Raw genomic sequence first — 24,477 nt, 5'->3', positions numbered from 1 at the left:
ACACTCCATTGTTATCAATGCATATATTACACTCAGTAACAAATTCTCAAAGCCATGTAAATTCAAGTGATTATTAAATATCACATATATACACATACATACACACATTCAAATACATATAGCATACAGCACTTAAAGCTGTAAAATGTTGGAAACCCCAAAAGAAATGTGATACTTACAATGCTGAAGAACACCAACTAATTTTTTTTTTAAAGATTTATTTATTTCTCTCCCCTTCCCCCGCTCCCCAGTTGTCTGTTCTTTGTATTCATTTGCCGCGTGTTCTTGTTTTTGTCCGCTTCTGTTGTTGTCAGCGGACGGGACTCTGTTTCTTTTAGTTGTGTCATCTTGCTGCGTCAACTCTCCGTGTGTGCGGCACCATTCCTGGGCAGGCTGCACTTTCTTTTGTGCTGGGCGGCTCTCCTTACAGAGTGCACTCCTTGCGCATGGGGTTCCCCTACGCGGGGACACCCCTGTGTGGCACGACACTCCTCGAGCGCATCAGCACTGCGCATGGGCCAGCTCCACGTGGATCAAGGAGGCCCGGGGTTTGAACTGCGGACCTCCCATGTGGTAGACGGACGCCCTATCCACTGGGCCAAGTCTGCTTCCCATGACCAACTAATTTTTAAATACAAGACATTTTAACTTGTTATTCTAGGTACTTTTGAATTTTAATAACATCTGAGAAACTGTTAAGAATTAGTAATCTAAAACCTGTGTGAAAATTCTACTTTCTAATAATATCTAAAATGAAGGTAAATAACCTAACAAGAACAGATAAAAAGACATCATTCTGATTGATTTCTTTGTACTGGTCAAAATTTAACCTGGTCTCATTTTATGAAGTTTGATACTTTTTCTGTATTTATTGGCTAATTTAAAGCCTTTTCTAAGATTATTTGGGATGAATAGGGGCTCTTGAGGGTTCATCTCCAACTCAAAAGAACAGATGATTTTACTGTAGTAGCTGTTTAAAAATTGTTAACAATATACAACTTTTCTTGGTTTTAAAGATAAATTAAAATTCATAATTTCTCTCAAGGAACTATAATCTGCTACAAATAGAACAGTAAAGGACTGGGTTGCAAGATTTAAGGAATATCCTGAACAGAACATGCCTATAAAAGCATACAACCCATATTTCCCAAACTATGGTGCCCAAAGAATGCAAAAGTTAGGAGATTATTTCCAGCTGCGTCAGCAGCACAATTGGTATGATCTGACTCCGATTAGTCTGAAAAATAAAGTCAGAATTAAGAAAATCAGAAAAAGCAAGAAAGATATACAATGAGGGAAAAAAGGAGCCTATAAAGGTGTGGGGGAGGGTAAAATAGAGAAGAGATGAGGTGTCATAACAAATATTAGCAGGTGGATGCCACAGGAAAGACACTTTTTAAATGTCCAAAGCAAAACAGATCAGATAAAAAACTATTCCTTATGCATCTGCACTACTTTCAAATGACTAGAGATATGGCTTGATCATAGGTCCCTATGTAATGTAAATGAGCATTATTTACATTTCACAGCTCTTACATTTTATGCCAGGCTTATCAAATAGCTCCACGTGGGTAAAACCTCTGATTAAGCAGCAGGCATCAATTAAGTCATAATAAACAGTAAGCCTGGAGAATAGACCATACCACAAAAGTGCACAGTTAGTGTACTTGTTAACTGTTCTTCCAGGCTACAGATACTACCCACTGAATGAAAGTCTGAAATGTAATAGAAACACTGTAGTAAATGAGGTACATATGGAAGAAAAATGACATACTTGGTGTTATATACAAAGCCAGATCCAAGAAGAGAATTCTATTTCTGTTAGAGCCAAGAGTGTTCTCACTACACTATACTATAAAGCTATAATAATAATAAATACAAGCACTTAACACAGATCATTCACAAACTAGATTAATTTTATGATGAAGATTCAGCTTATCAAAAGATATCGTTCAGATAAAATTTTAAAAAATATGCTATTTATACAAGAAAGTGCTTGAGTCATTTTTTCACTTACTTTATAGTTGGAAAGTAACAAGCTTCCCTTTTTTGGTTTATTTCACCTGTATTTAATAGTTGGACCATATGAGGAAATGTTCCCTCTAGAAGCATTTTCAACATGAAATGAATGCCTTCCTTCTTTGCTTTAAACATATTTTTAAAAATTGAACCTCATGAGGAACTAGTCATTCAGAAGATTAATATTAGATGGAAAAAACAGTCCTCAATTCCAAAATAAAAAGCTGAAGCTGGAAATCAAACACCTGCAGATTCACAGTCTTCATGATCATTGTATAGAATGCAAATGATATTCAGGGTGAGAAACAGACTTTTCATATCACTTCCCCAAATATTAAAATGTTAAATTTAATATATTTTCTTATGATTTTATTTTTAATTTTTACTTTTTATTTCTCTCCCCTTCCCCTCCCCCAGTTTTCTGCTCTCTGTGTCCATTCACTGTGTGTTCTTCTGTGACTGCTTCTATTCTTATCAGCAGCACTGGGAATCTGTGTTTCTTTTTGTTGCATCATCTTGTTGTGTCAGCTCTCCATGTGTTGGGTGCCATTCTTGGGCAGGCTGAACTTTCTTTCACGCTGGGCGGCTCTCCTTACGTGGGGGAACACCCCTGCGCGGCAGGGCATTCCTTGCGCACATCAGCACTGCGCATGGGCCAGCTCCACATGGGTCAAGGGGGCCCGGGATTTGAACCACAGACCTCCCATGTGGTAGGTGGACGCCCTATCCATTGGGCCAAGTCCGATTCCCTTTTATGATTATTAACTGCATTTTAGATATAAAGTATTAAAGACTTTTCATTTAATGTGATGTGAAATATAAGCTTGAAAAGTTTAATCTTTTCTTGGGGCAACTGTGTATGTGTGTACAGATGCACCTATGTGCATGTGTGTATGGAAAATGAAAGGCTATAAACAACTCTGAACTCATGAGCTTGCATGAGTAATTGGAAGCTTGAATAAAGAGCATGATTTTCATGCTATTATCAGATAACAAACTCTGTCATTTATAACTAAGTTTTCTTAAAACTAAACATGAAATGAAAATGTTTTGGAGACTTCAAGTTTCCTTTACGATTTTCAATATAAATTCAATATAGTAAAACATGTAAATTCTCAAGAATATTTGACTTGCCACCGTGTAATGCTATACTTTTTAAAATTCATAACTGCAGTGTCAGCCCCAGTAGAAATTATCAAGGTTTTAGTTACTGACATATTTGTTGTTGAAGACAGAAAGAAGATTCAATAAATGTGAAACCTAATGACCTTTATGTATATTACTAGGAAATACAATTGTATTTAGTTTAAGAAACATCTCTGACCTATATGTACAGATTGCTTATTGATATTTATATAATAAAGTTTCTGCCAAGAAGTATGATGGCAACATTTAGTTATTCTATTAAATTCCTTAAGACATAATTTACACATATATTTTTAATTTAATTAATGATAAAATATTACTCAAGCAAGTTCCTTTTTAAAATCTTTCTAGAGTATTACTATAGTTAGAAGTAATCATACTTCTTTCTAATGCAATAGCTATTTCAATGTTTTCCTTAGTTAGTCACATTGTAGCTTTAAAATGTACCAAATTTTAAAATGTATCAAATGGAAATAGTCTTTCATAAAATTACAGTTTTAAACATTTCTCCACATTTTAAAATGCATAAATTGGTGAATTTTTCATGTTACATGAATTTTACATCAATAAAAAATTCTTCTCTAACCTTTCCATTGGAGAATTGTGATCATTTCAATAAAAAGCAGCAACGGACAGAAAGTGTTAAAACAAAATCTAACAATGCAATATTTAGATTTCAAAGTATTTCGGGCATGTATTCTTGCATTTGTAGCTTCAGGATGGGTGCATATTCTGGCAATTCATAGTTCTTCACATTCGCACACATACAGGACAAAGGAAGAAGAAAAAAAGAAAGAATGTACCCAACACAAATGTCAGATAAAAGGCTTAATACACAAAAAAACTCTTATTAATTCATAAGGAAAAGATGATAAACACCTTTGAAAATTATTGCATTTTTCATTAACGAGACTGCCAAAATATGGGGAAAAAATGGTAAACGTTTGTTAGGGAGCAAGGAAACCATGTAAAACTGGTACAGGCATTTGGGAGGGCAATTTGACCACATCTCAACATTTTACAGGTACATGCCATTTTATTTACCAACTCAAGTCACAAAAATACAACTAAAAAGCTATTTCTTGAAAAAAGTGCTCATATTAGCAGAAGATAACAATTAACCTAGAAGACAAAAGAGAAGTATGGCAGATTTTATTTTCAAAAGACAGCTATAAAAATACCCCCATACCATATGCTCTTATTCATGATTTGCTTAGGAAATAACTAGGTACCTGAATAACAGAATTATAACCTTAATCCCTCACTCCAAAAAAACAGCATTAAAAATAAGATAGCAAAAGCCTGGAAATGTTCTTTGCAGTTGCAATCCTTAGGGGATTTTCCTAGTTATAGGAGTCAAATGAGAAACTTAAAAACCCACAACAACAATAACAAAACTGTGTGATATGTAGCATCAGTTAATGATAATAACACAGTAAGAAAAAAATCAACAAAACAAAATAAACAAACAAAAAACCCACAGAGGAAGTACAACTGATTTCCCCCCTTTCAAGACAGCCAAATTCTTATTCTTTTCAACATGTTGACAAATATATCAACACAGGAGAGAACCTGTTTTAGTAAACCATTGCTAAATAACACAGAAAAATGAAGATAAGAGTTAAACAATGAACTGCTGACCTCTTCCTCAGTGCACAGGTGTTGCCACCCTTATGACAGGGAGATCCCATTGTTTGTTCTACTTGTTGGTTGAACTGGGCCCTGCACTTTATTTTTGTTCAGAAAAAGACCACAAAATCCTGTCCTAGTCAGAAGAGCTTCCAAATCAATGATTAAGGCATTTTATAGTTATAGAAAAATTATGCTTTAGAAGGAAAATTTAATCACTATAAATAACACCTTCCTAATGATGATAAAAACTTGTATTTATGATCCCAAGGGAATATGACCAACACTGACATGGAAGGTGAACATAAGTTAGTCATGTAGGTTTCTTCCCACAGATATGGTTAATACAAGATTTTTATTTAAAAAGAGCTCGGCAATGAAGATAAAACTGAAATGAAAGAACAATTCACTATGAAAACGTCCCTTCCACTAACACAAAAGACTTTCAGAAGTATTCATGCACATCAAATAGATAATGAAAAATGTTGAGACAAATGAGCAAAACTATGAATGCAGATCAAAAATCCACACTGAAGAACAACTCTCTCTGATACTGGAAGATTTACCAGTATGGACATTACGTAACATTTGTTCATGCAGATAAAAGCAATATCTTTTTTTTTTTAAAGATTTATTCATTTATTTACTTCTCTCCCCTCCCCCCACCTCCCACCCCGGCCGACTGTTCTCTGCTGCGTCTTCTCTTGTCCACTTCTGTTGCTGTCAGCAGCACTGGGAATCCGTGTTTCTTTCTGTTGCGCCATCCCGCTGTGTCAGTAAAAGCAATATCTTGATATGGTTTTATATTAAGTCCAGTTTTACAACTTAATAAATGGGTGATGAAGCATACATATTTGATTTATTTTCTTTTTATTTTTTGTGACCAATATTTATATTTTATGGTAATTATGTAAGTTTCCAAGAATGAAACCATAAATAAAACAGTGTAAGAAAATGGACTCAACTTAGGGTCAGTTCAGTTGCCAATTATTATTCAGAAACCAATTAAGTCATAGAATTTGAAGACCACTTGTAAATCCTGGAAATTTCTACATTGCAATGTAAGCATAAAGCTCAGTTATATTGCTGCAGGTCTTTCAAATTTGTCTCTACATCTTCTATTTTTCTCAGCCTTTTGCATACAGCATTCTCCCTGTATTTCTCTCCACCTCACCCTTTACTTCCCATATCCAATATCACTTTTTCAATGAAATTTTGGTCTTACCAATTGTTACAGTCAAATGAAAGTAATTAGAAAATTATGAAATAGTACCTGAAATATATACTTCCAGGAATTTTCATATGAATCACAAAAACCTATTCATATATCTTATTTTCCATGAAGTAACAGGAATTCATTTGATTGAGGAAATGAATGCTTTTATGCCAACCAGAGATACTTATAGAAAATAATATCCTTAATTATTAAAAAGAAAATTATAAGAATTTTTATATAGATAGCATAAACTTTTTATTGTTACTTCATTTAAATACAAAATTTCTGTGATTTAATGGAAAATAGCTACAGATACTGCCAAGTGATGGAATTTTAAAAAATTTTAAAATAAATGTTCCAGGACTCTTTTCCCAAAAGAATGATAAATTTTCTTTATCGACAAAATCAAGCAAACTGCTTGTTTACATACTGTTTTCCTATGTAGTTGGAAAATCATTAAGACTGATGATCTTAGTCAACTTTTAAGTCAGTGACCTTTCATGTCTCTTCTTTTATGGTTATAAGAAAAAATTATGGCTCTCAAATTGTAGTCCTCATAGAATTATAATTTTGTCGAAATGTAGATTTCTACCTATGCAACTCTAATGTAAATTACATTATCTAAAAATTCAATAGATATTCATATTCCAAAGAACAGTAGGGAAAAAACATAAAGACCATTGCTCCCGCAAGGATTCGAAAACTCTCACTTTTTTGGTTAGCTGTTTGTCATTCACCATTTGTATTTGCCCAATAAAGACTTATTCTTTATTTTTTGTCTTTCATGTGCTTCCACAAATGTTCTGAACAAATGAAAACAGTGTAGTGCTTTTAGAATGTATCACATGGAGGAAACAGTAATTTAAACATAAATTACAAATCTCCAAGTAATAAATTTTAAGAAAGACTAGCAAAAATTAGGCATAAAAAAGAACTTGTTTGTATTAAGAATCCATAAGTATAATACATTGAATTTAGCTGCAGATATTTTGGTGATTAAGGGTTATTATATTGTAAAGACTTTAAAAATTATAGAAATGTAAAAAAAAACTATTCTGAATAAAACATACTTATTGATAATATTAGGCTGAAAATCTTCCCTAATTAAGACCATGTGTCAATAGCAAATACCACAACAGACAGAACTGCATCTAAGAAGAAAGGGAATGGAGCCAGGTGCCCTTTTATGTTGTTACTTGTCATCACTGACCATTCAAGGTCTTCCTCCTCTACACAATTGGAAGGAAGGAAGGGAGAGAGGGAGGAAAGGAGAGAGGGAAGAAAAAAATGGTTCTGCTATTTTCATGAGACAGAGAACTATTACCTGTCCTTCAAATATCTATTTCCTTTTCTCTCTCAAATTCACAGAGCACTAATTATTAGCTGGGCATTGTATCACTAAAAAATTGTTTCTCAAACTCTCTTGCAGTTGAATACACTGTATGATTAAATTCTGACCAATGAAATGTAAATGGTAATGAAGTATAAGAAATCCAGAAATTCAGTCAAAGAAAGGACACAGATTTTTCTAATAATAATCCTCCATTTATGGAGAGCTTACTAAGGAAATGCCATTTATGCACATGTCTCAGACAGGAACCATTTGAAAGTAAGTTATCAGTAATGCATACTATGAAGGTAGGAACAATCACTTCCATTTTACAAATGAAGAAATTAGATTAACTTGCTCAAGATTTTACAGTTCATAACTGAACTGCTGATTTGAACTCAGATCTCTATAACTCTGAAGTCCATAGCCTTAGCCACTTTGCTATGCTGTCACCCCAAAATCTTAAAGGTTCTCCATTCTTTTACAGCACAGGAGAACTGAAATTTAAAAAAAAATAATTCTTATGGATGGAGGCAATGAGATGACCAATTCAAATCAGTTTAAAACTTAAAATTGGGAAACGGACTTGGCCCAGTGGTTAGGGCGTCTGTCTACCACATGGGAGGTCCGCGGTTCAAACCCCAGGCCTCCTTGACCCGTGTGGAGCTGGCCCATGCGCAGTGCTGATGCACGCAAGGAGTGCGGCGCCACACAGGGGTGTCCCCCGCGTAGGGGAGCCCCATGCCCAAGGAGTGCGCCCCGTAAGGAGAGCCGCCCAGCGCAAAAGTGCAGCCTGCCCAGGAATGGTGCCGCCCACACTTCCCATGCCGCTGACGACAGCAGAAGCGGACAAAGAAACAAGACGCAACAAATAGACACAGAGAACAGACAACCGGGGGAGGGGGGGGATTAAATAAATAAATAAATCTTTAAAAAAAAAAAATTAAAATTATTTCAGACAGCACTGAGAAGTCTGAAAGAAGCCATAGGACCCTTGACAGGTTAACTGTCTAATATTTTCTCCCACTTTAAACTAGCAAGTGCATATGTAAATCTTGCATTTTTTTACATTTCATCATTATGGTTATTGTTTTGTTTTCAAACTAGGTTTTAGTTACCTTAGGTATGCAGAACCCAATATTTGAGTTTAATGACAGACAATGTAAATTTTACTGGCAAAATACCTGAAGAAAAAAAAAAATCTCGTATTTCTTACACTAATAACTAGGTCTCCTAACCAAGTATTCTGATATATCTCCTAGAGATTTAGTGATAGAATAGAGTATAATGTACTTACTTTCTAAAATACATCAAACTGCAAACTACAACCACCTGCCCATGTTTTAAAAATCAATAGAAAACTTAGGTTTCTAGAAAACATATTTAAAAATCAAGCAAAAAATAATCAGAAGACAGTACCTCCAACAGTAGGCAGCATTTCCTTTGTCTTTGGAACAAAAATTCTGATTACACTCGTGTTGATATAAATCAAAGGTAAATTGCGTGAAGTCAGTGTATGGGTCCTCATGGGCTGACCAGATTTTCTTTTCTCTTTTTGGGTCCTTGGCAGTTTTGCTTGAAATATACTTGCAATGGCATTAAGTAAAGGGAAAAAAAGAACAATATCAAAGGCTTGTGCTGAAAGAAGAATCTCATGTAGAAAATGAGGAGAACCATCCATTAAACCTTCAGATAACTTATGAAAACTTCTTCGCTCATTTCTTGATGTTAACTTGTGGCGGACATTTTTTGTTACAGCTTTTGTATATGTCAGAGAGAGAAATCCATGCTGCTGATGAGAGCCATCTAAAAGCTTTGCAGTTGTCTGTTCCAGAAAAAGGAAATCATAATATGCATTTCATTAAACAACACGAAAAAAGAAGAAATGTTTTCAAAGCAGAAAATTACCTCAGTTGATATTTTGACCTCTTAATTTTGTCTTACCCTATAATTTTATTTTTTTTTAAGATTTATTTTTTTATTCCATCCCTACCCCTTGTTGTTCATGGTTGCTGTCTGCTCTCTGTGTGCTCTCTGTGTTTGCTTGTCTTCTCTTCAGGAGGCACTGGGAACCAAACTTGGGACCACCCATGTGGAATAGAGGTGCTCAATCATTTGAGGCTACCTCACCTCCCTGGTTTGTTGTATCTTTCATTGTCTTTCCTCTTTGTGTCTCTTTGTTGCATCATCTTGTTGCATCATCTTATCACACCTGCCAGTCACACCAGCTCGCCTCCTCCAGGAGGCACCAGGAACTGAACCTGGAACCTCCCATGTGGTAGGCAGAAGCCAAATTGCTTGAGCCACATCCACTTCCCCCTACAACTCTTTTTTTCTTTCCTTTTCTTTTCTTTTTTTCTTTATTTTCTTTTATTCCCCTACAACTCTTAATGGCCACAACTCTGTACATGGGGCAAAAGCTTCTAAGAATGTTAGCATAACTGAAACTAAATTCAAAGTTAGGAATTCTAAGATCTAGTTTTAGGACTTGAGAGAGGCAATTGACTTCTTTGTGCACATTTTTATAGTTTTTTTCATTTTCTGTATGATTAAGATTTTGAAACAGATCATCTCTAGATTTCATCTTTTCATCCTTGATAATTTTTCATTAAGAATACCAAGATGCTGATAAAATATGGGTCACAGAGTGGCTGTTTATTCAGGTGAAAGAGAAATGAACCATCTTAAGTATTTCTATTTGTGATCAGCAACATGAACAGGCAAGATAATTTCCTGCAGTAGAGGAGACTTAATAGTTATAAGGACTAATATATATGAAAACAGAGACCATAAAAAGAGCCTTATTAATACCATGCTTTGATAACTGAGCTAACCAGTTATGGCATGATTATTGAAATGGCAATGTGACACAAAGCAAAACATTTGTCTTTCAGAACTTGTCTATTTTCAATGGCCATCACATTGTTTATAAAACCTATCAAACTTGCCTACAACTCATAATTCTAAGACAAAATATTATAGGTTAATACCCCCAATTTTTAAAATTAAGAATGAAAAATAAATCATTATAAGTTCAATGTTTCTGATCAAACTAGCCCAATTAACTGATATTCAAATTGTACACGATAAAATAGTAATACTTTTAAAAGAGTAAAGTAAATTTTAGAACAAATGTATTCTTAACACATGATATGGACAGCTAGTGAAAAAAAGTTTTCTAGGACCAATTAATGTAAATAAAATCCTATTTTTCTAATTATGCTATATAAAATTAAATTTTAGTTGTTACACCCCACTTTCCCATCCCTTCTCTCCAAAGGTCTGATAAATTTTTTTAGCTATTGGGATCCAAAGAGTAATGTCAAGAGAGGAACTGACGTGGGGAAGAAGAATAAGAAGGGAATATATTTATATTCGCATAAATAGGTAAGGAGAGATGAGAAGTAGTAAAGCAGCAGTTTGCATGAAGCTATGTTATCCCATGTTTGGTAAACTTTTTTGCCTCCATTTTCTTCCTCTCATATTGTTGCCTATTATCAACTGATATGGTAAGAGGAAAAAAGTATGCAATTCAACTATCATAGCTAATTTTGTTTTTAACCTAGACTAACATAAAACTTCTTTGATATATGCTTGTTTTTATAAAGTTAATTGTCTGATTATTTAAAAAATCAATTTGGAAATTAGGCATTAAATGGAATTGCAATATAATCATTATTCCTTTAATAGTTAGCCCTATAGTGTTTTTTACTGTTCCCAACTTTCATCCTGCTTTTCCTCTCTTATTTCCCTTTCTTTCTGCTTTCTATACCCAAAACAGGGAACAGATGTGGCTCAAGTGGTTGAGCACCCACCTCCCACATGGAAGGTCCAGGATTCGGTTCCTGGTGACTTCTGAAAATCAAAAACAAACAACAAGCAAAACAAATGGAAAACAAACAAACAGACAACTCAGGGAAACCAAGGTGGCTCTGTGGTTGAGTGCCAGCTTGCCATATACAAGGTCCCAGGTTCAATCCCCAGGCCCCCGATACCTCAAAAAAAAGGGAAAAGAAAAATGTACACAGTAAAGCAAGAATAAATTCCCCAGTCTTGTCACCCTATTGCTGGATAGTAGGCAGTTAGTGATAGAGAAGGGTAGCTGTGGTGTGGCCCCAATGGGAAGGGCTATAGCAACACTATCTCTCCAAGGCTGTCTAAACTGGATTTTTGGGAAAAGCAGAATCTAACACTAATCCAAATAACTCAAATCATAATACATATTCATTAATGGCAGCATTGAATCCTGAAAATAGCATAAAAACTGTGTCAACATATGAATATTGTGATTTGGAATAACATTTTTAAAAGTTAAGCACTCTTGAAATGTAAACTCCATGTGGGTAGGTTTTGTTTTTACAAATTGCAACATCCCTAATTTCCTTAATATAGGGAGAAAAAAATGGAAGAATGAATGAATACTAATAGGTGTTTAGAAAACATAAATATTACATTCCATACAGTAATAATCAACATGAAATGAAAAGTATTGAAATTAAAGAAATTTTAATAAAAGGCACCTAATAATGAAAATTTTATATAAAAACTGAAAATTAAGGGAAAAAGTTAAAAGGTATATATAATAAATTAGTTTTTTTCATTAATACATGTTAAAATTAAGTAAGATTATTTCTCATGGACACAGAGGAAAATAAATCTAAATAGAACTTCCACTGACATGAAAGCCACATTTTTATATCCTTTACTAAATAGAGACTATACTAAAAAATCAAATCAGAAAAATGGCATTTGATATTCAAATAGACTATTAAACCTGAAGTCTAGGAACACAGTTATTTAAAATATTTTGCTTTTTTTTTTATAAAGCTAAAGATATGTCTTAAATCCCTTTTGAATTACAAAAAATAAAGGAAAAAGATAAATAGCTCATGTCTGCTCAGATAATATCTAGTAATGTTTGCAATGATTTTATAAATTCTTGAGAATAGTTATACCATTACTAAAATCTGCTCTTAATATTTAAAAATTATATGTATTTTCTTAACTTTAAGAGCATCACTTAAAATAATATAGTTTGAGAACATATACAGATATATTGTATCATTAGAAAAATCAGAATTAGCAGGATTCCAAATTTCTAAAAGCCACTGGTGTTCAGTCTAGTGCTCATCTTCTATCCAATGACAGAAATACAAACTTGTCCAGATTCAAGAGGGCAGCAAATAATGTACTTTGAATTAATTGTCAGATGGCAGTAGTGTAATAAGAGAAAAAAAAATAACAAGAAAGCAGTCTCAGTAAGAATCATAAAAGGAATGACAAAAGCTGTAGGGTCAACTCTTGATCCTTTAATAAATACCCCATTTAAAAAAAACAAATATTATCTTTAACATCCTAATTTGATTTTCTTATAATTACATTAAATTAGTTTAGATTCACAAAAACAAAGTGACAAAAAGTATGCATAAGTGACCCAGAAACAAATTAGATTATGGTAGAAAACCAGTCTATGATTTAAAAATACATTATAGTTAATTTACAAAATGGATGTCAGAGAGGAAGATGAAAATCAAGAGTTGACCCTATGGATAGTTCAAATTCCTTCTGTGGGTTCCTGTTAATGGAAGTTCTGTAACATAATTTAAAAATGATTTCTTACAGAAGGAAAGAAGCCAGAGCAATTACTGAAAGGGTCCTGCTTGCTGATGGGTCGAACCAATAAGGTGCGTCTGTTCAGCTTGTCAGTACAGGAAAGGAAGACACCTCCACATTGCCCCAAAGACCAAAACTCTTCCCCAAAGCTTGAGGTGACGGACAGGAGCAAAGAAGGTGAAAAGACAAAAAGCAATAAAAACCATAAACAAAAAAAAACCAAACAAACAAAAAAAAAAGGATAGTTTTAAATTTTGTTTAAGTTTGCATTGTTTTAAGTTTGAGCCACGCTGGGTATAGCTCCTGTCTGGACCATCTTCTGTAAAAACAATCTTAATGGAAATAAAAAACAATTGTTTTTAGTGTAAAATTGCCACTTTCAGTCTATGATAAAGGACCATCCATTATGAACTTACATATAAAATGTAAACAACTTCCAAGTCAATATAATAGTACATTAATGATATAGTATATTTTAGTAAAAGCAATCCTACCTTTGCCTTTTTGATGTATTTGCTTAATTGCTATAACATAAGATGGTTACAAAACATGAGCACCTTAAAGGAATAAAGAGTTTTAAATTTACGTGACTTTGGAAGAACAGTTCAAAAAGAATTTTTACTCTGAGCTCTAATTTGTGTAATCATTAGTCCTATTGCATGGAATAAAAATACACAGTTTTATAACATATTTTCAAAAATCATAATTACTTAATGAGTCTCACCACAGGTTTTTCTTTGCACTGTAGAAATACTCCTTCAAAATGTCCTGACTGCCAACCTTCCCCTGGCCTGGAAAACATAAGTTCACCTTATCTGTTCTCTTCAATTTTTCTGAGTTAAAATAATTGAGCATATATAACTATTTCAAATAGTTATGATGTAACAACACTGCTCTGAACTAAGACAAAGATCTAACAATACATATCATGAGAATAATTTACATTAAAACCACACCCTCGCACTTATGCATAGAAGCATTTGTCCCAATGGTAGATTGTACGTTTGTTTGGTTATTTTTATCTCCTTCACTAGACTACAAGGTCCATGATGGCAGGGCTTACATATATTTTTGTTAAACATATATCCCCAGTGTTTAGCAAAGGGGTTGGAACATAATCAGAACTCGGTAAATATTTTCATTAAATGAATGAATAAATAAATTTATCTAAGTATTTAAAATTTACATAAATCTAACAGTAAAACTGGCAATGAACTAGAACATATAATATTCATACCATTAAGAAATTATTTCAACTCTAATATATGTTTATAATTCACTGACAAAGATCATTTTGATGTGATATATACTAATAGAAAAGAATAAAGAGCTAAACATTCCTTATCAAAAGTCAATTAATGATTTACTTCTAGTATAACAAAACAATTCTCATTTGCTTGGTAAGATAATACTATTATAACAGGTCTTAATATATATCCAGCAAAATATGCTTCACAATTACAACATGATTTTTCAACTAAGAGAGATTTGGTAATTATTGACATAAAAAACATGATGTGATAAAGGATAAAAATTCACATTTCTTTAAAGTAGAATTAGATATAATGTTATTTCAACTTTCTTTATATACAATTCAATGTACATTTTGAAGACATGGTATGAATAAAAGAATGTAAAGTTCCCATTTAAAAAAAAGAATTAGAAACAATTAAATAAAAGGACTCTTTTTAGCATATGTAACGTATATATGTATTAACACAAATTATGTGTTACTGCAGGCACTCAAAAATAATTATTGAATGAATAAATATTATGAATCCAGAAAGAAATGGATAATAAACTTGTTTCTAAGCCAAAATACTGGGAAAACAAAACTATGATGCTGTTTAAAATAATTTTTAAAAAGCATCTGTGAATTTTATGGTATGTGAATTATATTTCTATTTTAAAAATAAAGCAACAAGGTACTATTATAAAGCAATGAAAAAAATATGTATATTTGAGAAAATTTAATGACAGAACTGCTATAGAATTTTGTGAAAATACTTAAAACTTAAATTTTTACTACCATTATTATTATAAATAAATTATATTAGCACATATTTTTTATATAAATTTATTAGGGAAAGAATGACAGAGTTCTAGAAATATCCACCATATCCACTCACAATCATCTGTGAGATAAGAAAAGTCTTCAAAGTGCTAAGGGACATGAGATGTTGCTCCATTTCAGTCTATGGTTAGTGCTAGTATATGGAATAGATGGGAAGCATACAGGCCTGTGTTTCAGACATCTTATAAAAAAAACAACGTATATAATGAATTGTGTGAGATGATTAGGGAAGCAGCTTATTTTGTTTAACATGGCAGTGTGAATATTTATGAACCAGTTTGCCATCTTATAAAACAAGAAGTTATTATATTCATTATATGAATAAATACTAAGTAAAATTTACCAATTTATATTTTAAAAACCCTCTTTGGGAATGTGCATGTGTGTGTTTAAATAACCAAATTACAATATTAAAATTCTTACACTGACTTTGTTCAAAGAAAAATAGTTTTCCCATATTCATTATTCATTACTTACCTACTTCTGTAGTGATCAATATTGAAACTTTCTATTTTACATTTCACTTTAGTATATACATCTTGGACATCTATGGAAGCACTGAGATCTTCTAATTCACTGACCATACAAACCTCTGCAATAATAATCAGGTATTAATACAGGCCTCACAATTAAGATAGAACACATATTTCAAGATAGAGGAAATCCCAGTAAATGTTTGAGGTACTGTATCTGATACCAACTAAGGATCTCTGCAGTACTTCTAGTGACAGTGATATAATGTATCATTATGAACAATGAGGAAAATGTCTTTGAAGTAAATTTTAATAGAAACAAGACAAAATTTAGGTATTACGAAGTCAGAGAGAATATGTACACAAAAACACACAAATTCTAAATATCAACAAGTTTTAACATGTTAGTTTTCCTAATAGAAATCACTCGAATTATATCAAATAAAGTTTAATTATAAGGACAAAAATAAATAAAATTAATTCCAATATTACTTCTAAAATTAGTGATTAATATTTCATCTTTTCAGCAGAGAAAAAAAGTAGTCCTATACCTGTGCCTTTATTTTCAGGATCAGGAGCAAATAGTTTTATAGTAATTTTGGGAAGCACCCACTGCATCCATAGACTAACACGTCCACTGGATCCACCAATGTTACTTGTAGTTTGTTCCAAGGTAACAGAATCTGAGAACGGTGATTCATCACCAGCTTGTACAGAATCTCCCTAGAGTGGGGAAAAAACACTTTGTAACATAAATAAAAACTTTTAAAAAATTAAAATTTAAAACTTGTAATTATTACTTGTAACTTTTCTACATCATAAGCTAATGCACGTGTATGATATACCAGTTTCCTCTAAAAGTACCTAAGATCTGGAATAAGTCAATATCATAACAGTAAGTTAAGAATGAGCAGGGCCTGCAAGCTAGAGCCAAGGGCCAAATCCAGCACTAATTTTATAAATAAAATTTTACTATATCACAGCCACACTCGATCTATGGCTGGTTTTCAGCAGAGTTGAGTAGTTATTACAGTGATTCTATAGACCACAAAGGTTAAAATATTAACTATCTAGCCCTTTAGAGAAAAAGTTGGTAGATCTGCCCCTGCTACAGAGTATTTATGCATGAATCTAGAATAACCACAGCATTCATGAGCATAGTCCAAACAAAAGCTAAATACTTACCACACTTGAAATATTTTAATATAAGGAGGCATAAAAAATTATTAATAGAAGAGGGGAGCAGATATGGCTCAAGCAGTTGGGCAACCTCCTACCACATGGAAGGTCCCAGGTTTGGTTCCTGGTGCCTCCTAAAGAAGATGAGCAGACAAAATGAGCTGATGCAAAGAGCAGAAGCAATGAGCAGACACAACAAGCAGGGAGCAGACACAATAAGCAGGGAACAGATATGGTTCAAGTGGTTACGCACCAACCTCCCACACAGGAGGTCCTGGGTTCAATTCCCAGTCCTCCTAATAAAAGAAGACGAGTAGACAAAGAGCAGACACAATGAACAGACACAGAGATCAGACACGACAAACAGACACAGTGAGCAGACAAGCAGAAACAACAAGCAGAAAGACAAGGGAGCCATCTCAGGTGGGGGTGGAACTAGATTTGATAATAGATTTTTAAAATGTTTTTACTGATTAAAGTATCTTAACTAGAGGTATAGAGCATTCACTTACTCAATTTAACAAATACAAATGTATTGAACTCTGGATTATGTACAAGACCCTAACTTTGGTACTGATGAATTTGCTGCCAAAGGCTTGTTTGTTTGTTTTTGGGCTTTTCAGGAACTTTTGGTGGTCCTGAGAAAAACAAACCTTTCTTTGGAGTTGTATAGCTCCAGTCTCAAAGGAAGGAAGAGATGGTGCCAAAGATTGTGATCACCCACTGATGGATTCTGTTTTTTTAGGATAACTACCAAGTATTTGGGTTTTTAAAACTCTACACTTTGCTATCTATTTAAAACCTACAAACAAAACTTGGGAGTCTAAAGCCACATTCTGAGAATTGATCAAATAGATCATAACATGCACATTTGTTTAAGGGATTATATGTGTATGTGCGTGTAACATTACTTATATATTCTTTTTTAAAAAAGATTTATTTATTTATTACCACCCCACCCGCCCTTGTTGTTTTGCGATCGCTGTCTGCTCTGTGTCCATTCGCTATGTTATTCTGTGTCTGCTTGTCTTCTCTTTAGGTGGCAATAGGACCCAATCCTGGGGCCTTCTGGAGTGAGAGAGAGGTGCTCAATCTCTTGTGCCACCACCTCAGCAACCTGGTCTGCTGTGTCTCTTCCTGTTTCTCCTCTGTGTCTCTTTTTGCTGTGTCACCTTGCTGCACCAAGCTCTCCATGTGGGCCAGCACTCCCATGCAGGTCAGCACTCTTATGTGGGCCAGCACTCCTGCATGGTCCAGCACTCTGCGTGGGCAAGTACTTCTGTATGAGTTAGCACTTGGCATGGGCCAGCTTTCTACTTGGCCCAGTTTGCCACACGCACCAGCTTGCCTTCACCAGGAGGTCTCGGGAATCAAACCCTGGACCTCCTATATGGTAGATGGGAGCCCAATTGGTTGAGCTTCCCTAATTATATATTCTTAATCAAGCTTAGGCTGGCAGGCAGTCTGATGTACTGACTAGGTTAAGGACATAAGACACTAGCATTATGAATTTTGGCAAATGATTTAACCTCTCAGAGTTTGTTTCCCATCTTAGAATTGCTTAATATTAAAAGAGAACATGCATATAAAATAATTATATATAGTAAACATTTTATAAGGAGTAGATATAAATCTTCATCAAACTGAATCACTGCTTAGAAACTGCACAATCACATTCTTAGAGAAATTGGTATCCTAAACACTTTTGCCCTTCTTATTATGTTATCTGTTTAACTTCAGACATTTTCATTTGCCATACATCCTTGTTCTCTAATAGTTCATTGTTGTTTTGAATGTCTCAAACAGACATTCATTTTCTATGCTGAGGAGTCAGGACCAGTACTCAACAACCAGAGCAAAGCATCCCTTCAAGTTCAATAGAAGACAATAAAAGTCAGTCAGTACGTTTTCCTTTAAGAATAAATTTTCAGAGTAGAAGCCACTAATCTTCTCTAAGTCAAGCCATTAGCCTAAACCTAAAAGCAAAAAGTAAAAACCCCATGCAAAACACAACCAAGGGAAGTGGATTTGACTCAAGTGATAGAGCATCCGTCTACCACATGGGAGGTCCAGGGTTCAAACCCAGGGCCTCCTGACCCCTGTGGTGAGCTGGCCCACGTGCAGTGCCGATGCACAAAAGGAGTGCTGTGCCATGCAGGGGTGTCCCCCACGTAGGGGAGTCCCACACGCAAGGAGCAAGCCCTGTAAAGAGAGCCACTCCATGCAAAAAAAGCATAGCCTGCCTAGGAGTGGCACCATACACACGGAGAGATGACGCAACAAGAGGATGCAACAAAAAGAGAAACAGATTCCTGGTGCCGCTGACAAGAATACAAGCGGACACAGAAGAACACACAGTGAATAGACACAGAGTACAAACAACTGGCGGGAGGGGAAGGGGAAATAAATAAATTTTTAAAAAATCTTTGAAAAACAAACACACACAACCAAAAGCCCTGCTCTTATTACCACAGACATGCTATCTAGACAAGTAAATATGCAGTTCTTCTATGAGGCTTTTACCTTGACCTCAGTGTTTCACAATATTTCTAAATCACACTCTCAATTTTCCTGGATTTTCAGAAGGAAAATGAATAGGGAAGAATTTCACAGAACAGGCAAATGTTTATTGACAGAACACTGGGGCAACAGTATCCTGTGACTTACTGTGACAGAAAATTATAGACTTATACCTGAAGACAGTAAAGGCATTGTTTATCTCAGTTAAACCAAACAAATCAAACGGCTTATCATTTGTGGGGTTTTCATACAAATGCTCCTCCAAAATAAGTGTTCCTCAATCTACTATAATTGAAATTCCTAGAACTTGGGAAGCCTTAAGGTTTTTGATTAGCTGTCTGAAGTAAGATAATATCTAATGAAAAGCACAAACTAATAACAAAACAAGATGCATTTTCAAAGTCAGTGTACCTTTCTTCATGGATAGGTTCTTTGAACAGAAGCATGCATAAATTAAGTCCTTCTACTAATAGTTAGAAGAACATTATAATCCCAAGAATGGAAAATTGCAGCGAAAACAACACCTCACATCAAGGATATCTTGATTTTTAACACCACCAGTATATTCAATAAAAATTCTAAGAAAACTGGCTTAAGATTTAATAAATAAGCACCCCTTAGAAAATATTTTGCTCTCCTTCTCATGCAGTTTCAATTTTCATTTTGGATTTGCAACATTTGGAATGTTGTTGTTAAGTATGTTTATGCATTAATTTTCTGCTCTATCTCCAAAATCTACAGCAAAAATCGAGCCAGAATCAGAAATGCTGAACTATTTTCCCACACCTCCTTATGCCAAGTTCTAAAATATACAGTTCAATTCTTTCACCATTTTCTTGCAAATTGACCAAAATACTGTGTTTATTTTCCTAGCTGAATTTATCTTTGTTCATCTGGAAGAGCAAACACTTGAGTCCTTCATCATGGGCCTCCTTCAGAGTTTAGGGATGATCATAGTTTTGGCCACACTGCTACTTTCCCTTATCAAAATAACTCCAGCGTTCTCCTTCAATCACAAAAATTCCCCAAGGGCTAAACACTTTCCACCACTGTTTGTACTTAAGTCAGCAGTAACAAGTGGCCTGCTGTGGTCTCCACTACCTTGGCTCTCTCTATTCCAATACAAAAGTGAGAAAAATGATTAACTTTCTAAGCTCAGTACTTAAGCCTCTCACTCATATTTCCCCCTCAACCACTGCCCAGATAGAAGTTCAGGAAGTTAGAGGTATATACACACAAAAGTATGGTGCTCCCTATCAACATGTCAGCATGAAAAGAATTACTAATAGTTTTAAGTATAAATATCCAAGGGTTAATTAACAAATACTTCTTTTCTGTTTAAAACAAATAAGTGTTTGAGTGCGCTAGTAATTTCTCTATATTTGAAGTAAATTAAAAATAGTAATTTTGATCTAATGGAGAAAGAAAAACAACAGACAGAGAGCAGACAACTGGTTGGGGGGTAAGGGGAGAGAAATAAATAAAAAATAAATCTTTAAAAAACAAATATCAAAACTAATTTCAAAATGTAAGGCTATCTCAGATTACCAGGATATGTGTGTGTATGTGTGCGTGTGTGTACAATAAAACTATTTGAATTTTAAAAGTAAAATCAAGTAAGCCAATAATTGAGAGAGTACAGACAATTTTATCTGATTATTTCAAAATAGGAAAAGCATTATATACAAGTATTTTGTTGAATCGTTTGTGAAGGCTAAAAAATAATCTTTATTTCTCTAACCTGCCTTGATATATTACTTTTGTTCTTTCCACAGCTATTCAAATGATAAAATGATAATTTAAAAGCTATGATTACCATATTTTGAATAAAAGTTTCTTCCTAACTGTTGAGGATAAATTAAAGATCAACGTTAAATGAAATAATTCTATTTTCAAGAGGCAATTAAAATAATTGGAAAATATTCTTAAATAGCAATCAAGTAAAAAGTTCAAACTAAATATACTATCAACAGGGTTGTTTAGAATAATAATTGGAGGTAGATTAATGCTTAGAGGACTAGGTTAAATATACTTGAGAAACCACAAAACTGACAACAACTTTACTACACTTAGTTGATGCCAAAAACTTTTCAATCCAATATTAACTTTGTATTTAACTGAAAATCTATTCATCTTAAACAGTCACCTGACCCTGAAAAATGAACAACCTCATTTTGGATTTTTTTGAGAAGCAGGCTGCTAATAAAGCAATTTAAATTCCTGTATCAATAAATAATGCAAGTCAAATTTTATCAAGAACCTAAGCTTTCCAATACTGAGAAGTTAATATGTCAATTTTTTATTTTAGGTAGAGTTGTAAATGAATATTCTTGCATTCACTCAGCATTTTAGATTTTTCTAAAGCTTAAAAATTATTATAGTATAATAATAGTACAATATAGTACAATATAGTATATAGTTTACGTGTTTTCTTCGTTTACTTGTCATGAAAAGGAATCATCAGAATGTTAGTGCTTTTTAAGGTAGTTGTTTTGTGTTTTTCTGTGATTAATAGTATAAATATAAGAATGTTCTTTTACAAAGTACTAAGAATATAGCAATACATGTGAAAATTACAACTAATATAATTTATGGCTGAAAGTTAACAGTAACATTGTAATATTTTTGCAGGAATGGCAAAGAAGACATATCAACTTTAAGGGGCAACAGGAGGAGTATAAGGGGGTAAGGGATTTTTCCTTTAGGAATAATGAAAACTTTCTAAAATTGACTGAGGTGATCACAGCACAACTCTGTCATGAAAATGAGAGCCCCTGAGTGTAAACGTTAAATGGACTGTACAAAGGATGGGACTGTATAACACAGGGAATCCAGTGGTGGAAGATGGACTATAGTAACAGAACAAATATTAGAACATTCTCTCATGAACTACAATAAATATGTAATACTAATATAGGATATTAATAATTGGGTGGGTTGTGGGGAAAATACATCAATATAAAATATGGGCTATAGTTAGTAATATTTTGATGATGTTCTTTCACAGTTTGTAACAAATGTTTCACAACAATGCAAGGTGTTGGTGGTAGGATGACCTATGGGAGCCCTCGATGAGATATGCATGTTTGTTCTATAGGTCCACAACTTTTACTATACACATATTGTTTAGTGTATATAGCTCATGTATGAATGACAGACTTCAATAAAATTTTATACAAAATGTTAGTGCTTTTTAAGGTAGTTTTTTTTTTTAATGAGTTAACTTGTAAGCAAAATGGCCATAAAATGTTAATGCATTGCTTCAATTTTCTGAATACCAATTTTTAGCAACTTCAACTAGTTAAAATACAGTAGAGTATATTCTTTGAGTTCAGGAGTAAAGTCTTATTTATCTTTTGATACATGACAGTGTGACAGAGACAGCTACTGTATAACAATTTGTGCTCCCACTTCTACAGTACAGAATTGTCTCTAGGTAGCAGCCAGCCAGCTATAGGCTAAATTTCCCAGTCCACCCTTGTATTAGGTATATACACATCCAATCCCCATCCCAAATGGTACAAACTCCTTGAAGATTAAAGGATTTAGTCTTAAACACTAATACATTTTTTTTAAGGCTAAATATTAATAAACTAAGTATCTAATTTAAAAAGTTAGAAAAAACAACAGAATAAATTTGAGAAAAAGCACTTTCTCAGCCTTGGCTAGGTAGGAGGGGAGGGTGAGGAGTCACCCCAGAGAATTCTGAAACACAACTCTGCCCTGTTGATACAGTGGATTTGAGGGCTTGCTTTCACATACCAAATGTTTCAAAGAACTTTTAGCAATGAGATTAACAATACAGTGGTCCCAGACTAGTGGTAACTAAAATTCGTCAGAGAAGCAAACACATGTGGGAAAAAAAAACATTTAAGGGGGACAGGCTTTCAACCACTATATTAGAGTCTCATAAATGAAGTCCTGTTTTTGAAGAACACCCAATGCAAAATTACTTAACATAACAGGAAACAGCCTACTATGACCAAGGGTTAAGAACACAATGAAGGCAGCGGACTTGGCCCAGTGGTTAGGGCATCGGTCTACCACATGGGAAGTCCGCGGTTCAAACCCCGGGCCTCCTTGACCCGTATGGAGCTGGCCCACGAGCAGTGCTGATGCGTGCAAGGAGGGCCCTGCCACACAGGGGTGTCCCCCACATAGGGGAGCCCCACACGCAAGGAGTGCGCCCTGTAAGGAGAGCCGCCCAGTGCGAAAGAAAGTGCAGCCTGCCCAGGAATGGCGCCGCCCACACGGAGAGCTGACACAACAAGATGACCCAACAACAACAAAAAAAGAAACATAGGTTCTCATGCCACTGACAACAACAGAAGCGGACAAAGAAGACGCAGCAAATAGTCACAGAGAACAAACAACCGGGGTGGGGTGGAAGGGGAGAGAAAAAAAAGAACACAATGAACAGCAGGATTAGACTCTCGAGAAAAATTTTGGTAACAGATTTAAAAAAAAACACAAAATAATTATGCTTTAACTGATTAAAGAAATAAAAAACAAACTGAAAATATAAACATATATAGCTTTATTTATTTACACCAAAAAAAGTTTTGTAGTGACATAATGAACATATACATCTCTATGCCCTGCACTATAATAAATCAGATTTAATTTAATCATGATATGAATTAATATGCTGAAATCATTTAACATAACTTTATTCAAGAAGTACTACACTGGCTGCTCAAATTAGGGTAACACCTGGTAATAAAGATAGTAGGTAAGTGTTGGTGGTGGACAGTTTATATTCCACATCTAGTGTCAAGTAAAACATGATCATTATTTGACATCCTTACTTCTAAGCCACTGAAGCCTTCCAGTATATCTCATTTTATTTCTAACATAATGCTTGTCTTATAACTTATTTCAGACAAAAAAAAAAAAAGCATGAAAAATTTAGTATAAACTAATATAGAAGTAGAAAAAGTAATAAAAGGTACATTATTTAATAAGACTAAACAGAATATTTTTTTCTTATTTGTACAAACTTTAATTAAAGCCTAAACAATGTTAGAGTTTTCCCTTCACAATAAAGATGTTACATAGTATAAAATTTATGGTTTCTAGGACCATAACAATATTAGTGTGGGAAATGGGAAAAGATCAAGATGCTTGCCTTTAAAAGAATTAAATTAGCATCTTTTGTCCACTCAGTCTTTACTATTTCATTCTCCCTCTCTTCTAAGACCAAGTTAAAACTAATTCATTATCCAAATAACACCTAAATTAAGACTTTTCAGTTTGGATGAGATGTATATAGCCAAAC

General features: G+C 34.0%; 1 protein-coding gene across 4 annotated transcripts in view; it reads right to left on the bottom strand.

The window, feature by feature from the left end:
- The window catches only part of VPS13B (vacuolar protein sorting 13 homolog B), a 1,042,333-nt gene that overhangs the window by 418,107 nt on the left and 599,749 nt on the right, over positions 1-24,477 (bottom strand). For 2 of the 4 annotated variants that reach the window (XM_071207936.1, XM_058275777.1), the window contains 4 exons: positions 16,052-16,223; positions 15,505-15,619; positions 13,678-13,744; positions 8,760-9,165 (listed from right to left, as the gene is read on the bottom strand). In XM_071207936.1, coding sequence (XP_071064037.1) covers positions 8,760-9,165; positions 13,678-13,744; positions 15,505-15,619; positions 16,052-16,223 — 760 coding nt within the window. Of the gene's footprint in view, positions 1-8,759; positions 9,166-12,960; positions 13,103-13,677; positions 13,745-15,504; positions 15,620-16,051; positions 16,224-24,477 lie in introns of all 4 variants that reach the window. The other 2 variants (XM_071207935.1, XM_058275776.1) reach the window with 1 other exon arrangement.

This window comes from Dasypus novemcinctus, chromosome 14 (assembly GCF_030445035.2).
Source record: "Dasypus novemcinctus isolate mDasNov1 chromosome 14, mDasNov1.1.hap2, whole genome shotgun sequence".
In the NCBI taxonomy this organism is placed as follows: Eukaryota; Metazoa; Chordata; class Mammalia; order Cingulata; family Dasypodidae; genus Dasypus; species Dasypus novemcinctus.
Note: the sequence above shows the minus strand (reverse complement) of the source record. Positions and strands in the feature narration are given on the sequence as shown.